Here is a 25,162-nt window from a genome sequence, read left to right on the forward strand (position 1 = left end):
AAGACAGTACTGTATATTTTAAGTTGACATAAATGGACTATCACTGCAGTGTATTTATCCTATTTGTAAGTAAAACGGAAACTACGTTAAAAAAAGATATGTTTAAAGATATTGATTCATTTTTAATTCCATTTATATGTTGATTAAACTGAAAATCCTCGAAGCCGTTCTCTTCCCTTTTGTTTTCACCAATCACACAGAGTTGTCGCTCTTGTGCTTCCGGCAGACCATGTGTTTAAGATGGCGGCTCCCAGTGCTGAGATACAGTTTGCTCAAAGACTAGCTGCAAATGAGAAGAAAATACGCAATAAGGCCCTGAAGAAACTAAGGAAATATATCCACTCAAAATCTGCTGCTAAGCCAGGTACACGATGTCACGTGTTTATCAATTGTGTTCATTGTACTTGTATTTCTTCTGCGCCGAGTTGAGACACGTGAGAGCTTCACTTTTCGCGCATCAGAAAACATGGACATATTGATGGCAAGAACGAATTTCACCGTGCGCAGCTTATATTGTGTTAATTGTCTCAGATTGCTGACTTTGTTTCTCGCTTCACATATCCCACATGCCTCCTCGATCCATAGGTTTAAGCGGGAAGGTGCACTCCTCCCATATTACCACTTTGTTTATAGATGCTCATATATTTTTTTATAAAGATAATTACGTATAAAACATTCAGTAATAAACTGTCAAAACACTGTACGAGAAAACAGTCAACCATGAATAAACCGAAATAGCCACACCCACTGTAATACTGTCATTAGGTCAAAGACTAAAATAGAGGGACAGCCCTCTAGCCTATGTGCGAAACCATCAGGGCTACGGAACTGCCCAGCGCATACAGAAGCTGGCAGAAACGTGATCACTGCAGTCATCGTCGTCAATGCTGAGGATATATTTCAAAATATATATTGACGCTCTGTATTTCTTAACATTGTCAATATTACAACTGAGATTTGTTGGTGCACTGAAGCATAACATTGTCCTTGTATTTGCTGAATACGGTCACACTTAATCTTTAACAAACCTGGAGCAATCCTGCAATTTTTTATTTTGACTCCAGAAATGTGACAAAATCTGACTTTGTACCATGGACTTTTGTTAAACTGTGTTTTGGTGACCCATTATGTCCATAAATTGTGCCACTTTTTGTCAGTTAACATTAAATTTGGATACAAACTAATGTTAAAAACGAGATACCCCCAAAATGCATTGATATTTCACTGGGACACTTTCATGAATTATTTTCATGAAATGATGTTTATTTTGCAGTCAGTATACATGATATAGTTAAACTATTGTAACATAAAATAAGATATATTTACTGATTTAAAAAAAATAAAATAAATTATATTATACTTTATATTATGACGGTTTGGTAGTGGTAACATCACTATCATTTTTAGTCTGTCATACAGATCCTGAAAGTGAAACAAATGTGTCCAATACAGCCCATGCAAGTCTATAATATCTGGCAAGTCTGGATGTCTGTGCATCCGTCTTGCATCTGCAGCAGTTTCCCAACACCAGTAAACACAGCTGTCTCTTACAATAAGTGCTTTCCTGTACACAACAGTTATCAAGTTCTGAAACCATGACTGATTCCTTGGTTAGACGACCCATGAAGACTGGGGTAGAATAGGTCTTCAGCAACCCATGCTTGCCGCAAAAGGTGACTATGCTTGTCGTAAAAGGCAACAGGATTGGGTAGTCAGTCTCGCTGACTTGGTTGATGCATGTCATCGATGCCAATTGCGTGGACCAATGCTCATGATATCAATCACTGGATTGTCTGGTCCAGACTAGATTATTGAAAGACCACGGTCATATAGCTGGAATATTACTGAGTGCGGCGTTAAACAACGAACAAACAAACAAACCTTGGTTAGACATCACCTCCGTATTGCAGGGGATAGAGTGTCTGCCGGAAAGCGGAAGGTTGGTGGTTTGATCCCCATCTGTATCTTAGCAAAAGATGTTAAAATATGGTACTTGTTGTTACCCTGTCTTGTGCTCGGCATTAAGGTGATAAGACAAGGACTGGTTGGCTCGGAGTCAGTGTACTGTGTCTGAGTGGGGTATTCATGTAAAACTGCGGCATGGCATCTCAGTGGGCTGGCTCTATAAAACTGGCATTAGTTGAGACTAGCATAAGCAGCCACACACACATGCATGCATGTCACTATGAGAACAATAATCTTACACATTTAACCACATTTCACCACACCACCGACCGCCTCCGTGGTCTAGTGGTAGAGCGTCCGCCCGGAGAGCAGAAGGTTCGGGGTTCGATCCCCGGCCGCGTCATACCAAAAGACGTTAAAAGATGGTACTTGTTGTTACCCTGTCTTGTGCTCGGCATTAAGGTGATAAGACAAGGACTGGTTGGCTCGGAGTCAGTATACTGTGTGTGAGTGGGGTATTCATGTAAAACTGCGGCATGGCATCTCAGTGGGCTGGCTCTATAAAACTGGCATTAGTTGAGACTAGCATAAGCAGCCACACACACATGCATGCATGTCACTATGAGAACAATAATCTTACACATTTAACCACATTTCACCACACCACTGACCGCCTCCGTGGTCTAGTGGTAGAGCGTCCGCCCGGAGAGCAGAAGGTTCGGGGTTCGATCCCCGGCCGCGTCATACCAAAAGACGTTAAAAGATGGTACTTGTTACCCTGTCTGGCGCTCGGCATTAAGGGGCTAAAACAAGGACTGGTCGGCTCTGAGTCAGTATACTGTGTCTGAGTGGGGTATTCATGTTAAACTGCGGCATGGTATCTCAGTGGGCTAGCACTATAAATCGGCATCAGTCCGGACTAGTACAAGCAGCCACACACACACACACACACACACACACACACACACACACACACACGTACATGCACGTCGCTATATAAGTGCAATAATCTTGGACGCGACGTTAAACCCAATTTCACCTCACCTCACCTCACCAACTCCTTGGTTAGACACTGAAATAAGTCATCGATGAAATCAATTATTTGGAGCAACAATTACCATGCTTTCACAGTTGCTCAGTGTTCCCATTTACTTGTAATTACCAGTTTTTTACCGATAAAATTAGACTTGGACCGGTAATTCATGTTACTGCAAGTCCCTGTGGACTGGCAAATAAATTACCTCATAAGTCTTTGTTGTTGAACAAAACATTGGTGATATTCAGATAAGTATATTTTTCGAACAAAGTCAGCTTGTTTGTTACCATTAGGGTTTCCTGTTATCTATTTTTAGTGCAAGGAAATAACATTTCGCTTTGCTTTGAGGTTAAATATATATTTGTAGTCTCAAAATACTAAAAAACCCGAGAAAATAGTGACTGAACTTTGTGTGAATAACTTGTAGATCTAACAAAGTTACTTCTGAGATGACGTCGTTGCATTTTTGTTGTTGAAAGTTGGGACTTACAAAAATTAGAGGGGACTGGTCATTTTTAGAGTTACCAGTCCACGAGGTTTTAAAACGCAACGGGAACACTGTCACTTTCCTGTACATTTTAACAGTAACCACAGGGTTACATTGACCTTGATCATGATCGTTGATGATGCTTGTTAATGGATGTACTTGTTTCAGGACTGACAGAGGAGGACCTCATCAAGCTATGGAAGGGTCTTCACTACTGCATGTGGATGCAAGACAAGCCCTTGCTGCAGGTAAACCATCCCAGGGTTAGAATACGTCCCCAGGACTCTGCATCACATCTGGGGGTCAACGGTATCGACGGGGTCGGGCGACACGCTACTGATGGGGTCGGATGGCATGGTACTGATGGGGTCCGATGAGGCAGTACTGACGTGGTCGGGTGAAGTGGTATTGACGGGGTCATATGGCATGGTACTGACGAGGTCGGGTGAAGCGGTATTGACGGGGTCTGATGGCATGGTACTGACGGGGTCGGGTGAAGTGGTATTGACGGGGTCATATGGCATGGTACTGACGGGGTCAGGTAAAGCGGTACTGACGAGGTCGGGTGAAGCGGTACTGACTGGGTTGGGGGACACAGTACTGATGGGGTCTGGTGAAGGGGGTTCAGGTGACTGGGTCGAGTGAAGTGGTATAGACGGGGTCGGGTGAAGTTGTATTGACGGGGTTGTATTGCAGCAATATTGACGGGGTCGTGTGACGTATTGACTGGATCGGGTGTCCTGGTATTTACTGATGTTTGTGTTTGCCACCAGGAGGAGCTGGCTGTCCACATCACCCGCCTTGTCTTCAGCTTCACCAACACTGCGGCAGCCATGACATTCTTCAAGGTGTTCCTGGTGACAGAAGCTCGCGAGTGGAACGGCATCGACAGACAGCGGCTGGACAAGTTTATGATGGTCAGTGCTGGGGCAGTTTGAATACAGGGTTATAAAGTGGAGCAGTGTCTCAGCAGAGTCTCAGCAGAATAAACTGACAGCCTTAATGGCCAGCACATTTTAAAAAAACAGTAGGCCCTGTGGAAAAACTGTAGGCCCAGTGGAAAAACTGTAGGCCCAGCGGAAAAACTGTAGGCCCAGTGGAAAAACTGTGGGCCCAGCGGAAAAAACTGTAGGCCCAGGGGAAAAACTGTAGGCCCAGCATAAAAACTGTAGGCCCAGCGGAAAAACTGTAGGCCCAGTGGAAAAACTGTAGGCCCAGCAGAAAAACTGTAGGCCCAGCAGAAAAACTGTAGGCCCAGCGGAAAAACTGTAGGCTCAGTGGAAAAACTGTAGGCCCAGCGGAAAAACTGTAGGCCCAGTGAAAAAACTGTAGGCTCAGTGGAAAAACTGTAGGCCCGGTGGAAAAACTGTAGGCCAAGCAGAAAAACGGTAGGCCCAGCAGAAAAACTGTAGGCCCAGTGGAAAAACTGTAGGCCCAGCAGAAAAACTGTAGGCCCAGCGGAAAAACTGTAGGCCCAGTGGAAAAAACAGTAGGCCCAGTGGAAAAACTGTAGGCCCAAACATTTCAGCTGAAGCAGGGAGACGTATTCTTGCATTATAACTTACAAAACACAATCAGTCAACCAGAAGCTTTTACTGCTCTCATATCGACCCCCCAGAGGCTCGGCAGTGATAGATGAAGCCCACATTCATCAGGAAATATCAGCTTGAAAACATCTTTGCGACTATATGTCATACACCATTTGAAAGGTCTAATCCCACTGTTTATGAATATGAAAGTTTTGTTAATCACATTAATTAAAGAATGCTTAATAAATAATTACTTAAATAAATGGCAGGCCGTAAGGGTCTGCTGAACTTTAAAACTGTCAGCCCGAGAACAAATCTATCGGCCTTGGGCCTACAGGCCTATTTCAAACACTGAATGTAAGTCAGGGCTGGGCAGATTTATAATACAGTGTTATTTACGTTGGTCAGAGACCCGTGAAGATTCCGGGGTAGAATAGGTCTTCAGCAACCCATGCTTGCCGTAAAAGGAGACTATGCTTGTTGTAAGAGACGACTAACAGGATCGGGTGGTCAGGCTTGCTGAGTTGGTTGATGCATGTTATCGAACCGATGCTCGTGAAATTAATCACTGGATTGTCTGGTCCAGACTTGATTATTTACAGACCGCGGTCATATAGCTGGAATATTGCTGAGTGCGGCGTTAAACAACAAACCAACCAACCAACCAATGTTGGGCAGAAATCAAAGTTCATGACAGAGATGCTCTGACATGTTTTCAGATGACGCGGCAGATGCTCCACCAAGTGTTTGTGCTGCTGAGACAGGGTGGATGGGCGGAGGAGATGATCGCCGACCTGGCAGAGGTGATGCGGGCGACGACGCTGAGCACGACGTCAGACAGCATCCCTGACAGTTTCTCCATGCACCTTGCTGACATCTACCTGTCAGAGCTGGCCAAGGTTGGAGCCCAGCAGGTGGGTGCAAATGTTGAACCAATCTCATTGAAATCAGATCTTAGTTCTCGCTACCGCTAAACAAAGATCTGACAACATCCCATTACGGGTCACGTCAGAACGATCTTTCGCGAATTTGGACCGACCAGTGAAATGACTGACAAGCAATCGACATTGGCCAATCAAGGGCAGCTTTCTCGAGCTTTACGACACTAGTTTCAAACTGGCGACTATGCTTCTAAACATAGTTTGACATATTCTCGATTTAAAAATTTAAAACTGATAGAACATTCTGGAATGGCTTATATATGGCATAGATTGTATGGTTATAATCACAAAACCGTAACTGTAGTTCGGAATACCCCGTGTTAAATATATCGTGGTTACATGATTAGAAAACACATTCTGACTGTCACTTTCATGATCTGGTAAGCGACGCTCTGATTGGTTGGATGAAAGGTTGTTCTGACGTGACCCCTAATGGGATGTCCTCGGATCTTTGTTTAGCGGTAGAGAGAACTAAGATCTGATTTTAATGAGGTTGTTGAACAAACATCGAGGTAGGATGGTGGCCTTCCTGGCCCTCTGAAAACTCAAATATCGAAGCCTGAAATATTGGTAAGAAAATTATCAATCGTGACCAAACTCGCTCTTTTTTTCTTTTTTCCTAAACCTTGCAAGTTTTGGACTTTGGACATTAATATACTTCCGACAAATAATAGTGAATGATAGTGAATGTGTAAGGACGATAAATGTCTCTAAAATTAATTAATGTGGCAGATCAATGTGTGGTGTGTCCACCATTTTGGGCCACTCACTCATGAACTCACTCATGAACTCACTCACTCATGAACTCACTCATGAACTCACTCATGAACTCACTTACTCATGAACTCACTCATGAACTCACTCACTCATGAACTCACTCATGAACTCACTCACTCATGAACTCACTCATGAACTCACTCACTCATGAACTTTCATGGTGGTCAGATGCAGGGCCACCTCAACAGCTACAGTGTCAAGTCCATTTCTGGTATCCCCCGCCGTAATATTGCTGGAATATTGCTAAAAGCAGCGTTAAACCATACTCACTCACAGACTCACACAATAGCCACATTCAAATCATTAGTTCCCTTTTCTTTGTTGTTAGTATACATATGTAAGTCTGAAGTGTGTGAGAAGGAACAATTGTTGAAATACACAAAGTTTAATTGTCATGTGAAGACGTTGTTGATTGATTGACTGGTATTTGAAATAGAAGATCCTACTGGCCAACTCCTCTCTCATGCTGCTCTCTGATTGGTCATTTCAGCTGGATGGTCAGCAGATCCTGTCTCTCCTCAAAGTGTTTGACGACTACCTGCAGACTGGGAGAAGGTATGTCCCCTCATTCATGGCCTGTATGTCAGCAGCTGGAGGTCATCAACGGATGATGTCTGGATGTCCACATGGCCTTGACAGATACTGTCTGAATGTCCACATGGCCTTGACAGATACTGTCTGAATGTCCACATGGCCTTGACTGATGCCATCTGAAAGTCCACATGGCCTTGACAGATACTGTCTGAATGTCCACATGGCCTTGACAGATACTGTCTGAATGTCCACATGGCCTTGACAGATACTGTCTGAATGTCCACATGGCCTTGACTGATGTTTGAATGTCCACATGGCCTTGACACATGTTCTCTGATTGTCCACAAGGCCTTGTCAATGTGGCCTTGACTGATACTGTCTGAATGTCCACGTGGCCTTGACTGATGCCATCTGAATGTCCACATGGCCTTGACAGATACTGTCTGAATGTCCACGTGGCCTTGACTGATACTGTCTGAATGTCCACATGGCCTTTACTGATGCCGTCTGAATGTTCACATGGCCTTGACAGATACTGTCTGAATGTCCACATGGCCTTGACAGATACTGTCTGAATGTCCACATGGCCTTGATTGATGTCTGAATGTCCACATGGCCTTGACGCATGTTTTCTTATTGTCCACAAGGCCTTGTCAATGTGGCCTTGACTGATACTGTCTGAATGTCCACGTGGCCTTGACTGATGCCATCTGAATGTCCACATGGCCTTTACAGATACTGTCTGAATGTCCACATGGCCATGACTGATACTGTCTGAATGTCCACATGGCCTTGACTGATGCCGTCTGAATGTTCACATGGCCTTGACAGATACTGTCTGAATGTCCACATGGCCTTGACAGATACTGTCTGAATGTCCACATGGCCTTGACTGATGTCTGAATGTCCACATGGCCTTGACGCATGTTCTCTTATTGTCCACAAGGCCTTGTCAATGTGGCCTTGACTGTTACTGTCTGAATGTCCACATGGCCTTGACTGATGCCGTCTGAATGTCTACATGGCCTTGATTGATGCTGTCAAATGTCCACATGGATGTCTGAATGTCCACATTGCATTGACTGATACTGTCTGAATGTCCACGTGGCCTTGACTGATGCCGTCTGAATGTCCACATGGCCTTGTCTGACACTGTCTGAATGTCCACATGGCCTTGACTGATGCCATCTGAATGTTCACATGGCCTTGACAGATACTGTCTGAATGTCCACATGGCCTTGACAGATACTGTCCACATGGCCTTGACTTATGTCTGAATGTCCACATGGCCTTGACGCATGTTCTCTTATTGTCCACAAGGCCTTGTCAATGTGGCCTTGACTGTTACTGTCTGAATGTCCACATGGCCTTGACTGATGCCGTCTGAATGTCTACATGGCCTTGATTGATGCTGTCAAATGTCCACATGGATGTCTGAATGTCCACATTGCATTGACTGATGCTGTCTGAAAGTTCTTATTGCACTGATGGATGTTCTGTAGACCTGTAGACTTCATCACTAGAGTGTGTTGTGTCGTCTCCAGGCCCCTGGTGCTGAAGAGGATCATTGGAAGTGTGTACAACAGCGTGGTGGAGCAGACAGCGGAGAGGTTGCAGCGGGAGGGAGAGAAGAAGGAGGAGGCAGTGGAGGATGGGATGGAGGGGACAAAGGATGACTCGGACTCTGGCTACGACGAGGACTCGGAACCCAAACTGAAGGTGAGTATACGCACAGGGGGCCAATCAGCTTGTTGGTGAACACTGACGATCTCAGGAATTATGGGTCGTCTAGGATACTTTGCTCTGAAAAACACAAGTGATATTAAACTAATGCTATGTACATGGATGACATTCGTTGTGACTGAAGTATCTGAGACCGCCTCCATGGTCTAGTAATAGAGCGTCCGCCCTGAGAGCGGAAGGTCCGATGTTCGATCCACAGCCATGTCATACAAAAAGACGTTAAAAGATTGTACTTGTTGTTAACCTGTCTGGCGCTCTAAAATAAGGACTGGTCGGCTCGGAGTCAGTATACTGTATCTGAGTGGGGTATTCATGTTAAACTGCGGCATGGTATCTCAGTGGGCTAGCACTGTAAATTGGCATCAGTCCGGACTAGTACAAGCAGCCACACAAACACACACACGTGCATGCACGTCGCTATATAAGTGCAATAATCTTGGACGCGAAGTTAAACCCAATCTCACCTCACCTCACCTCACCTCACCTCACCTCACCTCACCTCACCTAAAGTGTCTGAAGAGGGGAACCTGCAGCTGTAGGAGGATGTCTGCCGTGACGGGACATAGATTTTATTTTTTTTCATAGATAATTACTTTGGTATCAAAATCTTAACACATCATAATTATGTTTCATGATATGAATCTATTGATTAATGTCACGATGTATTCTCCATCTTCATGGGGACAAAGTTACTGACTCAATTGTGTCATTTTTCAAAGTGAAATTGACAAACTTGCATCTTGAGAATCAGTCCCATCAGTAGATGTTGGTTGCAAAGAAATCTCCACTTGAAGATTAGAATTGGCCTTCAGCAACCCATGCTTATCATGAGAGGCGACAAACGTCCAGGCTTGATTTAGCTATGTAAAACATGCACAAGTGCATCCTATTATTGAAAAATGCAGCCTAATATTTATGTCTTCAGCAATCCATGCTTGTCATGAGAGGCGACAAATGTCAGCGCTTGATTTAGATATGTAAAACATGCACAAGTGCATCTTATTATTGAAAAATGCAGCCTAATATTTGTCTACATGCGTCAAGTGCATGTCAAAATATTTCAGATTTGTGTATGGCTATCCCTTAATGGTCTTTGAACACACACGATACCTCTAAAGTTTATTTACCCTACTAAGCCACGAAGCCCTGTGTTATCTGTATTTTGTCATGCTTTCTTGGGCTTGACATCATCAAACTGTCGGCACTTCAAGATTATGTGCATGTGTGAAGCCCATTTCTGGTGTTCCCCGCCGTGATATTGCTGGAATAATGCTAAAAGCGGCGTAAAACCCATCTTCCCGAGGCAAGAGAGTTAACTGACTACATAAGTCCAGTTTCCACCCTTGCTGAACGTTTTTATGAGTTATGTCCCTTCTGAGCCTCTCCTATGGACCAATCGGATTCCATCACTTGCATTTGTTTCAAACAAAATGGCGGTGCCCAGTCAAGACGATCTGATCGATAATCAAGATCTATATTGTGATAAAACGAGTCTTACATTGCGAGAGCACCTTGCTTAAAAACATGAAAAGATTTGGAAAATATCTGTTGACAACGAGTTGACGGTGTACATGCTTTGCAAATCCTGCAATTGACCGAAATCTGCATGACAGTTTACACACCGGATTTCGATTTTGGTGCGCGATTTTGATTGGACTCTGCATAGACTCGTTAGTCCAGCCAAAATGTAACTCCATAATACCAGTCTAGTTCGGCAAGGGTGGAAACTGGACTTTTATAGTCAGTTAACTCTCTTGCCTCGGGAAGATGCGTAAAACCATACTCAATCACACACTCAAGATTATGTGCACATGTTCCTATTACGTTTTACAACAATGCGTCATTAACTTCTGTGACAATGGCTGTAGAACAGCCTATGTTTCAACTTTGTTGTTTTATGGAGCCAAGGTGCAACCTGGTTTTGTCTGGTGCAACGTGTGTTTTTGATGACAACATGAACCTGGTGCAAGTTAAATCATGTTCCTTAAATCGAGCCCAGAATGGAATCTGGTGGTCAGGCTCGCGGACTTGGTTGATCCATGTCATTGTATCCTGGTTGTGTAGATCGATGCTCATGATGTCGATCACTGAATTGTCTGGTCAAGATTATTAACCGACCGCTGTCCAATGCTTGGTATCGCTGAGTGCAGCGTTAAACAACAAACTAACAAACAAAACAAACAGAGCAACATTGTTCAGGTACAGATCTGTTTGCAGCATTTTTGCTACTTTCCCAAATTATTTCAGGTCCTGCTTGTAGAGTGTGTGAAACTATGCACGACGTGTGTCCTAATGCGATGGTTCCTCTGTTTCAGTTTGACTGCTCGCTGCTTGCAGATCATCTGTTCCAAGTGGGGAGCCAGGAGCGATGTCGGGGAACAAACAGACAGATGCTGTACAGGACTGTCAACAGGTGAGAGCATCTCTACCACAGACCCTCCATAGTGAGGGCATCACAATCACAGACCACAGACCCTCCATAGTGAGGGCATCACTATGACAGACCACAGACCCTCCATAGTGAGGTCATGACTACCACAGACCCTCCATAGTGAGGGCATCTCTACCACAGACCCTCCATAGTGAGGGCATCACTATGACAGACCACAGACCCTCCATAGTGAGGTCATGACTACCACAGACCCTCCATAGTGAGGGCATCTCTACCACAGACCCTCAATAGTGAGGGCATCTCTACCACAGACCCTCCATAGTGAGGGCATCACTATGACAGACCACAGACCCTCCATAGTGAAGGCGTGACTACCACAGACCCTCCATAGTGAGGGCATCTCTACCACAGACCACAGACCCTCCATAGTGAGGGTATCTCTACTGCAGACCCTCCATAGTGAGGGCATCTCTACCACAGACCACAGACCCTCCATAGTGAGGGTATCTCTACCACAGACCCTCCATAGTGAGGGCATCACAATCACAGACCCTCCATAGTGAGGGCGTGACTACAACATACCCTCCATAGTGAGGGCATCTCTACCACAGACCACAGACCCTCCATAGTGAGGGCATCTCTACCACAGACCCTCCATAGTGAGGGCATCACTACCACAGACCCTCCATAGTGAGGGCATCTCTACCACAGACCACAGACCCTCAATAGTGAGGGCATTACTACCACAGACCCTCCTTAGTGAGGACGGGGACACAGGTGGCCCAGTCGTCTCAGGCGCTGCTATTCACTGTGCAGAGTTGCGTCTATTGGGCACGCCAGAACCCTATGATTGTGGGTTCGAATCCTGGTTCGCTCTGATTATGTTTCTATGTTTGTCAGCACCATACCCGTGCTCGTGGGCTTCATCGAAGTGGTAAACGTCTGAGACCAGCATCAGTTTGGGCTTTCCTCCCGCAATTAAGGTGACACGCTGTGATATGACTGGAATACTGTTAAAAGTGGCGACAAACCCAACTCATTCACTAACTTAATCCCTATGGCACCTCACCCCTCATCACCTCACCTATGCTTACCTCACCTCACCTCACTTCACCCCTTATCCCCTCACCTCTCATCATCTCACCTATGCTTACCTCACCTCACCTCACTTCACCCCTTATCACCTCACCTCATCACCTCACCTATGCTTACCTCACCTCACCTCACTTCACCCCTTATCACCTCACCTCACCCCTCATCATCTCACCTATGCTTACCTCACCTCACCTCACTTCACCCCTTATCACCTCACCTCACCCCTCATCATCTCACCTATGCTCACCTCACCTCACCTCACTTCACCCCTTATCACCTCACCTCACCCCTCATCACCTCACCTATGCTTACCTCACCTCACTTCACCCCTTATCACCTCACCTCACCCCTCATCTCACCTATGCTCACCTCACCTCACCTCACTTCACCCCTTATCACCTCACCTCACCCCTCATCACCTCACCTATGCTTACCTCACCTCACTTCACCCCTTATCACCTCCTCTCATCACCTCACCTATGCTTACCTCACCTCACCTCACTTCACCCCTTATCACCTCACCTCACCCCTCATCTCACCTATGCTCACCTCACCTCACCTCACTTCACCCCTTATCACCTCACCTCACCCCTCATCTCACCTATGCTTACCTCACCTCACCTCACTTCACCCCTTATCACCTGCTCTCATCACCTCACCTATGCTTACCTCACCTCACCTCACCTCACCCCTTATCACCTCACCTCATCACCTCACCTATGCTTACCTCACCTCACCTCACTTCACCCCTTATCACCTCGCCTCTCATCACCTCACCTATGCTTACCTCACCTCACCTCACCCCTTATCACCTCACCTCTCATCATCTCACCTATGCTCACCTCACCTCACCTCACTTCACCCCTTATCACCTCGCCTCTCATCACCTCACCTATGCTTACCTCACCTCACCTCACCCCTTATCACCTCCTCTCATCACCTCACCTATGCTCACCTCACCTCACTTCACCCCTTATCACCTCCTCTCATCACCTCACCTATGCTTACCTGACCTCACCTCACTTCACCCCTTATCACCTCCTCTCATCACCTCACCTATGCTTACCTCACCTCACCCCTTATCACCTCCTCTCATCACCTCACCTATGCTCACCTCACCTCACCTCACTTCACCCCTTATCACCTCCTCTCATCACCTCACCTATGCTCACCTCACCTCACCTCACTTCACCCCTTATCACATCACCTCACCTCTCATCATCTCACCTATGCTTACCTCACCTCACCTCACCCCTTATCACCTCCTCTCATCACCTCACCTATGCTCACCTCACCTCACCTCACTTCACCCCTTATCACCTCTCATCACCTCACCTATGCTTACCTCACCTCACCTCACTTCACCCCTTATCACATCACCTCACCTCTCATCATCTCACCTATGCTTACCTCACCTCACCTCACTTCACCCCTTATCACCTCACCTCTCATCACCTCACCTATGCTTACCTCACCTCACCTCACCTCTCATCACCTCACTTCACCTCACCTCACTTCACCCCTTATCACCTCACCTCTCATCACCTCACCTATGCTCACCTCACTTCACCCCTTATCACCTCACCTTTCATCACCTCACTTCACCTCACCTCACTTCACCCCTTATCACCTCACCTCTCATCACCTCACCTATGCTCACCTCACTTCACCCCTTATCACCTCACCTCTCATCACCTCACCTATGTTCACCTCACCTCACCTGTATGTTGTGCAGGTTGCGGGATGCCGCGGCAGGTGCTGTACCGACCGCTGATGAGACGGAGGACTACGACCCTGATGCAGACTTAGAGGATGCTGTGATGAGGCTGGTGAATCTCAATCCTAAAAAGAAGAAGAAGAAACGCCAGCAAGGTGCCCTAGTTTGTTCCCATTTACACTCTTGTTACCCGGAGGCGTAGTTACCCGACGGAGTAGATTGTGGGTTGTTGACTAACGCCTCACAGGTCAATATTCTTGCTCCATGACTGCATCTCTCAGTCTGGGCTTGTCATTGTGCCTGGTGACCTCGATCACTGCTCATGCTTCCAATCATTGGATTATCTAGCCCAACTTGATTGTTGTCAGGCCATGGTGTAGCTTGAATATTGCTGAGTGGCACTGAACACCACTCACTCCACTCCTGGAGACCCGTGAAGATCCGGGGTAGAATAGGTCTTCAGCAACCCATGCTTGTCTCCCCGTGAAGATCCGGGGTAGAATAGGTCTTCAGCAACCCATGCTTGTCTCCCCGTGAAGATCCGGGGTAGAATAGGTCTTCAGCAACCCATGCTTGTCTCCCCGTGAAGATTCCGGGGTACCATAGGTCTTCAGCAACCCATGCTTGCCGTAAAAAGTGACTATTCTTGTCGTAAGAGGCCACTAACGGGATCGGGTGGTCTGGCTCGCTGACTTGGTTGATGCATGTCATCGTATCCTAATTGCATGGATCGATGCTCATGATGTCAATCACTGCATTGTCTGGTCTAGACTCTATTATTTTTAGGTCGCCATTATATAGCTGGAATATTGCTGAGTGTGGCGTTAAACAAACAAACAAACACTAGTTTATTTAGGAATATTGTGTAGGCTGTATGTCCTTTGGGTGTTGAAGACAAGATTTTGCTGGAGACAAATGTCTTTAGGACCTTTTTAGTATATTATCAAATTTTGATGGAACATTTTTCTATATCATTGCTACAGTTTAAACATATGAGGACATTTTCCATGACGATAAGTAGTGTTCTAGAGAATAATCCAATCTTAAAACGAGGTTTTTCTGTTATTACTTCTGTAGAAGCAACGGATAAGGTGAACACACTGGATAAGGTGAACACACTGGATAAGGTGAACACACAGGATAAGGTGAACACACAGGATAAGGTGAACACACAGGATAAGGTGAACACACAGGATAAGGTGAACACACGGGACGAAGTGGACGCACAAGATGAGGTTGCAGGTGAAACAGAAGATGTCGTCAAGAAAGGGAAGAAGAAGCAAAAACGCAAACTCCAGGAAACGGCGTCGGAGAAGAATGCTTCAAAGAAAGTAAAGTTAACTCCATCCAGTGAGGCTGATAAAAAGATATATCTGGATACAAGCAGTGCTGTGTCAGAAACAGATTCCCCTAAGAAGAAAAAGAAGAAGAGGAGGAAGAAGAAGAAGGGGGCCCAGTCTGCAGAGGTGGCTGAACAAGGGGGAGATAAGTCAGTGTCCAAGGGAGGCAACTCCCATAAGGGTTCAAGTGGGGATGAGCTGCAGAACGATGGAAGTATAGGCACTAGCCCTCCAAACAATAAGAGTTGTGAAACTATTCCCAAGGAACAAGGCAGTTCAAGCAAGAAGTCTAAAAAGAAGAAAAGGTTAAAATCAACTGAAGAGAAGATTGAGGAGAAAGATGTTTCTCCTCCAAAGAAAACAAAAGCAGTGCCTGTGGACGGTAGCGTCAGTAAGCAGCTGTTCAAGGACGAAGGGAAAGATGGTGAGAACAAAAATAAAGGAAACAAGAAAAAGTCCAAAAAAAGTTCATTGAAGGAAGATGAGATAGTTAGTGTAAGCAAGGAGACAAAGGATGGAAATGCTAGTGTTGGCAAGGAGACAAAGGATGGAAATGCTAGTGTTGGCAAGGAGACGAGGGATGAGCATCTGCTAGAGGGAGAGGTGGAAATATGGGTGCCCAGCAAAAAGCATCAGGCCAAGGTCAAGGCTGAAGAGAAAAAGACCAAGGACAAGAAGTCGAAAGGATCCGAATTTGCGAAGTTTGAGAAGATGTCAACTCCACCTGCTGCCTTTGTGAAGAAAGCCGTTGCCAAGGTGATGAAGACACCGGTTAAAAAGGTAAGAGATGTATATTTGAAATTTTTTAGACTTAAATGACATGTTTACACAGCTGAAATAGGCATATATATATATATATATATATATATATATATATTGTCGTACCACAACAGCTGGAGACATTTATAAAAAGTTGTATTTTTTCACATAATTTTTATTTAATTTAGCACATTACCGTATTCGACGTAGTAAGCGCCCCGCTCTTATTAGTGCCCACAGTCATATTTGCTAATATATTGGCTAGCGAACAATACCAATCAGCACCCCTGACGATGGATCAATGTACACAAGACTTATTTAACCGTGTATAATACACACTCGAGTGTTACCATGGTTATATGCACCCTTAATTATGGACATTTAAATTCTTGAAAAATATATCTGTCATGTATAATATCCACAGACTTTTCTTTTGTATCATTTCAGGCTGTCAGCATAAACCACAAAATTTACGATCTTTCAACTTTTTTTTTTTCACCAATTTTTTTTCTAATCAGAGCCCCCTATTTCTAATTTTAAGAGCGCCTTACATTGAATACAGTATTTTGGGACAGCTCATTTATTATAGGGATGGTGGGTCATGAATTATGATTCTCTTTCTGATTAAATCCTCCTTGGGGCACTTATCGCATTTTCCTTGCTCAAGAAAATCTACATGACATAGTTGTAACCATTTTCCTTAATAAAAAATGTTACCACACAAAAACTTCGTTTTCGTATGATATACGACCACCCTTACGGGGCCTCACCACCAACGGCGCCTCACGCCAGGGGGAGCAACTCTCACCCAAATCACTTTCCTTATGTCATCTGTAAGAGACAGACGTGTTGATTTTTCACACAAAACAAAATATGAGAAATCTATCGTTCGACAAGAACCATGGCTGACCAAACTGTATGTATGGTACATTTCTTTCATTGCAAAGGCGTAATACCTCGCATTGTGAAGTTATAGAGTTGTAATTGACGCCACGTGCACGGTACCTTTGAATTCAAATGGCCGTAATGGCGTCCATATTGTAGTTCCACGGGCTGATACATGTAACACCAAGGCCATTAAGAAACGGCTTGGGGTTTTGTTATATCATACAGCATTGGTCTACAATTTTTTCCTTTACAAAACCCAAGGTGGTGTGTTAATTTATAAACTACACTTACCTTTTTTACGGGTTTTACACCTTAGCGCGTAACACGCCCCTTTGGTGTTCTAATTAAACTACGACATTGGCTATTAGTATCGTGTTACAAATCGCATTCTACATTACGCCTTTGCTTCTAGTTTTACAATTTAAGCACGTATCTTTCCAATCTTTATATCACACTGATACACGTTAATACCCTTCCCGCCAACCTCAGAAATTACGGTCTTGTTTACAAAGACCTTCAAACTGTGTACGGGTTGTTCTAAGACAGGCACGAACGCTGCCTGATATGTCTGGCGGAGGACATTGCCTTTACCCCCCAAAAGAGACAAGTTGACTTGTTCCACTTTAAAGAGGTCTATAAAGGCTGGGGTAGATATCAGATCTACTAAGACATCCCCCCTCCCCATCTAAAAAGGGTAAAAAAGCTGCCGAGATTGTCTCCCCCGCTCCCTCTCCGGGGGCCGGGGGAGAAGGCTAGAGGGTCCCCGTAGTAAGCACTGCACCCTCTCCTGCACTGTCTTTGGCAGACTGTTCTGCGTTACTTAAGTCGCCGATGGCGTCGATGATGGAGGAGGTGAAGTCTCGGCTCCGGCAGGAGCTACGGGCTGAGCCTTCCCCGTTGTCGGCGCCGGACGCGGCTTCGAGATCTGTGTTATGCCCGGCGTCGGCCGAGGCAGGCCACTTGATCTCGGGGACGATCCGAGACCGGGCTTCGGCTCCGGCTCGAGGTCGCTCCCCAGCGGAGGGGTGGCGGGCGCCGGCCCGTGCACTACCGACGCACAATTTTCCCTAGCGGAGCCAGACGCCTCTTCCGAGGCCGAGGCTTTCACTAGTGGATTCGTAGCCCGGAGCCAGGGGGGTTCCCTTTGTCTCGGGGACGATCCGAGACCGAGCTTCGGCTCCGGCTCGAGGTCGCTCCCAAGCGTAGTGGTGGCGGGCCCCGGCCCGTGCACCACCGACGCACAATTTTCCCTAGCGGAGCCAGACGCCTCTTCCGAGGCCGAGGCTTCCACTAGTGGATACCTGCCCCGGAGCAAGGTTGGTTCCCTTTGTCTCGGGGACGATCCGAGACCGAGCTTCGGCTCTGGCTCGCGGTCGATCCCCAGCGTAGTGGTGGCGGGCGCCGGCTCGGCCCGTGCACTACCGACGCACAATTTTCCCTAGCGGAGCCAGACGCCTCTTCCGAGGCCGAGGCTTCCACTAGTGGATACCTAGCCCGGTGCCAGGTGGGTTCCCTTGAACCTCCGGCACCTCGGCACCGGGACTCGGCATCGGGCCGGGTGCAGAGGCACGTGCGGGACAGGATTGTCCAGGTACTGCCTCAGGTGGCTGCGCCCATGCCAGAGTCGGAGACACCCAACTTGACTAAGGTCAAGCAGGGCCGGCTGTTGCCCCCCCTTTCCCGTGTGCGGTGCGGAGTTGAAGGCTGCTTACATATGCTTCGAGGAGCAATATCATAATGCATGCCAACAGCTCCGTGTGTCCGTACACTCCGTGTATCTGTCGGCTGTACAGAGTGAGTTAGCGGGAGAGGGGCCGGTCGACTCTTCGGAGTTGGCCGCGCAACTAACGGAAGTTCAGTTATCTTACGCGGGACGCTATTCGTAGCTGTCCCTCGCAGATGATGTGCGCTGTTATGGGCATGCGCAGGCGGTGGATGTCGGTATCTAAATACTCGAATTACACACGCCAAGACTTACTTGCTTTGCCGTATAAGAGGGTGCCACCCTCTTCCCTGGGGCTCAGCAGGTGGTCCGAGAGGCCGCTCAATTGTATACTTCCATCAAAGACTCATGAGGCCATGTTGGAGGTATTAAGTGTTAAAACCGCGTAAGCGGGCCTCTCCAATTGTCCCCTCCTACGCTAACGCACGGGTCAGACGTCCACACCTGCTTGGAAGCCGCCGCTTCCTTCAGGTATAAGGGCGCCGGGAGGAGCAAGAGAGGCACGGGCCGGGGCAAGGCAGCTGGTCGAGACCAACAGCTTATTCGCGTGGCTGGGAACGATGGGTTCCCATTAGCGCCCGAAGAGCCCCGGGTGAACCCACAGTCGCAAGTTATCGAAGTGCCGACAGCCGGGGTCCACTGCCTCCAGCCGGATGTCCCCGTAGGCGGCCGACTGGCTCTATTCCTGAAGGAATCGGAGACAGTTACATCACAATCCCCGGACCCCGTCCATTTTAAGGGATGGCCATTTGCCACGGTGGAAACATCATCCGCCCCTCCCCTTCTCCGGGATAAAGCACACTCCGGTGCCTGCTACCCGAGAGAAGGCGGAATTCCTCCGTGCCGAGGTCGACGCACTTATGAAAGCTGCGATCGAACCGAGTCCCGAGGGACAGGAAAACGAGGGCTTCTACTCGACTTGTTTCCTAGTCACCAAACAGTGACCTCACCTGTCGAGACAGGAGAATGGCTAACGTCAATAGACTTAAATACGCCTATCTCCACATACCAATACACCCCGAGTTCAAGAAATACCTGAGGTTTTCTTTCGACGGGAGGTGTTATCAGTTCAGGGTTCTACCATTCGGGATCTTCACGGCCCCGAGGGTGTTCACCAAGCTGATGTTGATTCCCGCCCAAGTGGCCAGGTCAAAAGGTCGGTTCTGCCATCCGTACCTCGACGACTGGTTACTAAGAGCTCTATCGCAATCCCTGAGTCAGATAGCTACACAACAAGTGATAGATATTCTGATCACTCTAGGGTGGATGGTCAGTCTCAAGAAGTCAGATCTGAGCCCCACTCAGAATCTAGTCTTCCTAGTGGCTAATTTCAACACGGTGAGAGGACGTGTATCTCTGTCACAAGATATCAAGTCCCTTAAGCGCAAGTCACACTGCTCGTACATAGCTCCAGTGACTGGACAACATGGCGGCGACAGTGTATTTGGTCTGGCGGGGCGCTTGAGAATGAGTCCCATTCAACAAGCACTCTGTCGACTTTGGGCGAACTCGGAAGATCTCGAGACTGTGCTCGAGACTCCGTAGTGGCTCATAACACACCTCCAGTGGTGGACCGAGGTCGGGAATCTGTCCCGGGGGCTCCCCCTCGACACTCCCATTCCGTCTCTCACAGTTCAAACAGACGCGTCACTCTCCGGCTGGGGAGGCGATCTGAATGATCACACTGCCTCGGGACTATGGTCCCAGCAGGAGATCAAACTGCATATCAATGTGCTAGAACTGAGAGCGGTCAGGTTGGTGTTCCAACGCTTCCCGGGTCTGCTTCGTGGCCAAGTGGTTCGTCTAGAGATGGACAACCAAACGGCGATGACTTACATCCGGAAGCAGGGGGGAACGGCGTCTCCGTCGCTTCGACGAAAGACGTGGCAGTTCCTACTATAGTGCGACTCTCACGATATCAGGGTGCTACCTGTTTATCTCCCGGGGGTGGACAACGTCCGTACGGACGCTCTGTCTCGCCGGATCCTCGCTCCTCACGAGTGGAGGCTCGACCCGGGGATATTCGGGATTTTCTCCCTGTTAAACAGGCCGTTACAGGTGGATCTGTTTGCGTCTGTGATGAATCACCAGACACCAACGTTCTGCTCCCGAGTCCACGACCCGAGGTCGGTGGCACCAGACGCCTTCCAGCTAGATTGGACGGACAGAATTCTGTGGGCATTCCCCCCAGTACCTCTGATTTCCAAGGTCCTGTCTCAGCTAAGCACTCAGCCTGCGCGACTAATTGTGCTCCTGGCACCTCTTTAGTTGGCGCAGAGTGTGTTTCAAGTAATACTCAGGTTTCTGGCTCAGCCTCCTGTTATATTACCTTTATGACCGGACCTCCTATCCCAGAACGGGGCCCTCCACCCGAATCCCAGGATTCAATGGGTGGCTTGGCCACTGTCAGGAATCGCCTCCAGAAGAGCGGTATTCCTGCACGGGTTGCAGACACAATACTGGTTTCGCGGAGAGATTCGACAAACGTTCAGTACGATAGATAGGCCTGCTATGCGCCCTGGTGTGTCGATAGAGGGATTGCAGATCTTTTTTTCTGCAGATCTCGTATCCGTGCTTGAGTTTCTCCAGTCGCGACTAGATGACGGCCTGGCCGCATCAACAGTCCGGGGGTACTCTACAGCTATCGCAGCTTTTCACGTCACTGTCGACGGGGCACTTCTGGGTGCACACCCATTAGTGCAGCGCTTTTTAGCAGGTGTGGACAGGATCCGACCGCCAGTCCGGCGGATCAGTCCTCCTTGGGACTTGTCAATCATTCTCGATTGGCTGTCCGGTCCTTCCTTTCGGGATCTGTCGTCTCTCTCTCTTCAGCTGTTGAGCTGGGAGACGGCATTCCTTCTGGTGGTAACGTCCGGCAGACGGGTAGGCGACATTCGTGTTATGTCAGCCGATCCCGAAATAACTGTCTTCCATGCGGTCGATAAATATCACCGGGACAGAGTCAGTTTTCGACTACCGGACTCTTACCGTCAAAGGCTCGCACACGCTTCCACGTGAACGGCTCCTATGATTGAGCTACCTGCTCTTTCACAGCCTTCCTCGTCGGGGACCACTGCAAGACATGCTCATGTCTTGGATGTCCGCACGACTCTCAAGGCCTATATCAGCAGAAATATTGGTGTCCGTAAGGATAACCAACTATTTTGCTGTTACGGCGGTAGGAAGGTTGGCTCACCTGCGAGTAAACAATCTATCTCGAGGTGGATAGTTTCAACCATTTGTACAGCGTATACGCTTACAGGCAGGGACCCCCCCTACCAGGTTGAAGGCTCATTAGGTTAGAGCAGTGGCTGCGTCAAAAGCGTACGCCGCGGCTCTGCACATTGAGCAGATCTGCTCCGCGGCTATTTGGAGCCAGCCGAGCACGATTCATCAAACCTTACCAACTCGACAAACACTCAAGCGAGCGTACTCGGTTTGGTCAGTCAGTTCTCCGAACGGGGCAAAGTTCTAATCTCTAGCCGATTGAGCATTCGAGATTTTAGACAGTCCTCCGGTTATACTGCTCGGTAATGGTCCGGATTTTATCTTCTGCGGTCGATAAATATCAGTCCGTACTACTCGATAATACTCGTATTTTGCGCACGCGCTCCTTCGATCCTCGGGGACCCTCTGGCCTAGCTCAGCGCTGGTTATGGTCTCTCGTGATCTACGCCCCTATATCACTTGTTCAAAAAAAGTGTGGGGGTGGGAGGTGTTTCGAGTCCTCAACTTATGACAAGCCGCAAAAACAGGCTTTATCATAATATATGGTCGACCACGCCCTGTCTCTAGCCCCCGCCTTTCGACGGTGGTGCCTCACGATAAGGTTGGTTCCATTTATTGAACTCAATATTTTATTCTGTTGAATAATCAAATACGATGTATTTATTTACGCCTGTTGCTGACGGATGCCACTTCCTAGATTATCTTTGGGAGTCTGTCCTGATGCAATAAGTGCCCCAAGGAGGATTTAATCAGAAAGAGAATTTTACAAACCTGTAGAGGTTATGAATTCTCTGATGAAATCCTCCTTGGGGCACGGCCACCCACCTCCCCACATTCCGTCAGCATTTGACATATGGAAAGTGATTTGGGTGAGAGTTGCTCCCCCTGGCGTGAGGCGCCGTTGGTGGTGAGGCCCCGTAAGGGTGGTCGTATATCATACGAAAACGAATTTTTTGTGTGGTAACATTTTTTATTAAGGAAAATGGTTACAACTATGTCATGTAGATTTTCTTGAGCAAGGAAAATGCAATAAGTGCCCCAAGGAGGATTTAATCAGAGAATTCATAACCTCTACAGGTTTGTAAAAATTTTTGTCTTGTATTAAGGTTAGTGGGAGTGTGGCAAGGTGATGTTAGCTTCCGTTGCCTTTTAAACAGCAAGAGTGGCCACTGTTACCCTGAAACAAAGATCAAATGAAATGTTCTTGTCTAAACTTGTTTAATATTTAAAATAAAACAAAGTTTAGAAAATATATATCCGTCATTGCCCTTACATAGATGTTGTTCATGTGCACACAAAGTTTAAGCACACAGTGATGGAATATTATCTAGGTCTACTGACAAGAAATCAAACCTAGAAATGAGAGAATCAAGATCAGCTTTTTTAATGTTTAGGTGTCAACATGGTCAAATAGTACAAAACACATTTTATCATTTATATTAAATAAGCATTTGAATGTGAAATTGTCACCAAAGTGGTAAACGTCTGAGACCTGCATCACTTCGGACTTTCCTCACACATTAAGCTGACACACTGTGATATAACTGTAATACTGTTAAAAGCGGCGTTAAACCCCACTCACTCACTCACTCACTCACTCACCCACTCACTCACTCACTCACTCTCTGAGATGTAATGTTGCAGGTTTCCAGAAAAAAGGCTGTCCTAGTAGTCGTAAGGTGTTGCAGTTCTCTATGCTGAGTTACGCCACTGTATAACTGAAATTATATGTGGTGTTTTTCACTCACTCACTCACTCACTCACTCACTCACTCACTCACTCACTCACTCACTCACTCCAGAAAATAATCTAGTGAGCTACAGCGCCTCATTGCACAAAATGTCTCAACTGAGATTCACTGGCCTCCTGACCCGTGAAGATTCCGGGGTAGAATAGGTCTGCAGCAACCCATGCTTGCCGTAAAAGGCGACTATACTTGTCGTAACACGCGACTAACGGAATCTGGTGGTCAGGCTCGCTGACTCGGTTGATGCATGTCATTGATCCCAATTGCAAGGATCGATGCTCATGATATTAATCACTGGATTATTTACCGAGTGCCGTCAAATAGCTGGAATATTGCTGAGCGAGGCGTAAAACAACAAACCAACCAACCAGCTACTGACCTCCTACAAATATGTATTCTAACTACAGCCTTTATTCTCCTGCTGAGGGCAGAGTAAACAACCAAGAGACTGGTTCTATTTATTTGTTGTGGCATTACAGACCGGCGACGCCCTACAGACCACACCCGAGATGACAGCCAGTGAGAAGAAAGTCAAGTTTAACATGAAGAAGAATACCGCCCAGAGTGAGTGGTTACTATGGTTACACGGAAGTGATTGAGGTGCCGTGATTAATGCGTGTCATCATACCCCAACAGCATGGTCGGTTCTCATAATATCAATCACTGGATTGTCTGGTCCAGACTCAATTATTTACAGGCTGCTGAGTGCTGCGTTAAGCAACAAACACACTTTTCCTCCCACACGACTGGTCCAGGGTCCCAGGGTCCCAGGGTCCCAGGGTCCAAGGGTCCAAGGGTAACTCTTGATCGGTTTCCCATCAACATATCGAGTTGTACACAGATTTCTGTTGATGTTAGTGTATCATCTCCTGACCATTTCTTTGTGTACCCCGGATTTGGTTCTTATTTAGCAGCATGTGACGTTTACAGCATCAGTCTGCTTTATGGCATAAGGGGAGATAACTGTACGCACAAAAGCCAATGTTGTTCCCAGTATAGGCCCGTTATGATCCTTGTTAGAAAACTAGAAGACTTCAGCAACTCATGCTTGCTGTAAAAGGTGACTATGCTTGTCACATGAGGAGACTTGCGAGATCGGGTGGTCAGGCTCGCTGACTTGGTTGATTCTTGTCATTGCATCCCTATTGCATGGATCGATGCTCATAATGTCAATCATTGGATTGTCTGGTCCATACTTGATTACTTACAGATCGCCATCATATAGCTGAAATAGTGCTGAGTGGGGCGTTAAACAACAAACACACAAACAAACACACTGGTAAACTGGTAGATCAACCGATAGAACTACACTGGAATAATG

The 25,162-nt window shown here is 47.0% G+C and overlaps 1 protein-coding gene across 1 annotated transcript in view; it reads left to right on the forward strand.

The window, feature by feature from the left end:
- The first annotated feature begins 237 nt into the window (after positions 1-237).
- LOC139458228 (ribosomal RNA processing protein 1 homolog A-like) overlaps positions 238-25,162 on the forward strand; it is a 29,958-nt gene continuing 5,033 nt past the window's right edge. Inside the window, exons 1-10 of the mRNA XM_071239590.1 lie at positions 238-364; positions 3,597-3,676; positions 4,202-4,345; positions 5,677-5,871; positions 7,166-7,230; positions 8,754-8,928; positions 11,268-11,365; positions 14,175-14,311; positions 15,234-16,276; positions 24,321-24,405. Coding sequence (XP_071095691.1) covers positions 241-364; positions 3,597-3,676; positions 4,202-4,345; positions 5,677-5,871; positions 7,166-7,230; positions 8,754-8,928; positions 11,268-11,365; positions 14,175-14,311; positions 15,234-16,276; positions 24,321-24,405 — 2,146 coding nt within the window. The 5' untranslated portion in view covers positions 238-240. The remainder of the gene's footprint in view (positions 365-3,596; positions 3,677-4,201; positions 4,346-5,676; positions 5,872-7,165; positions 7,231-8,753; positions 8,929-11,267; positions 11,366-14,174; positions 14,312-15,233; positions 16,277-24,320; positions 24,406-25,162) is intronic.

Source organism: Haliotis cracherodii, unplaced genomic scaffold, assembly GCF_022045235.1.
Source record: "Haliotis cracherodii isolate W230 unplaced genomic scaffold, xgHalCrac1.p SCAF_12, whole genome shotgun sequence".
NCBI classification, from domain to species: domain Eukaryota; kingdom Metazoa; phylum Mollusca; class Gastropoda; order Lepetellida; family Haliotidae; genus Haliotis; species Haliotis cracherodii.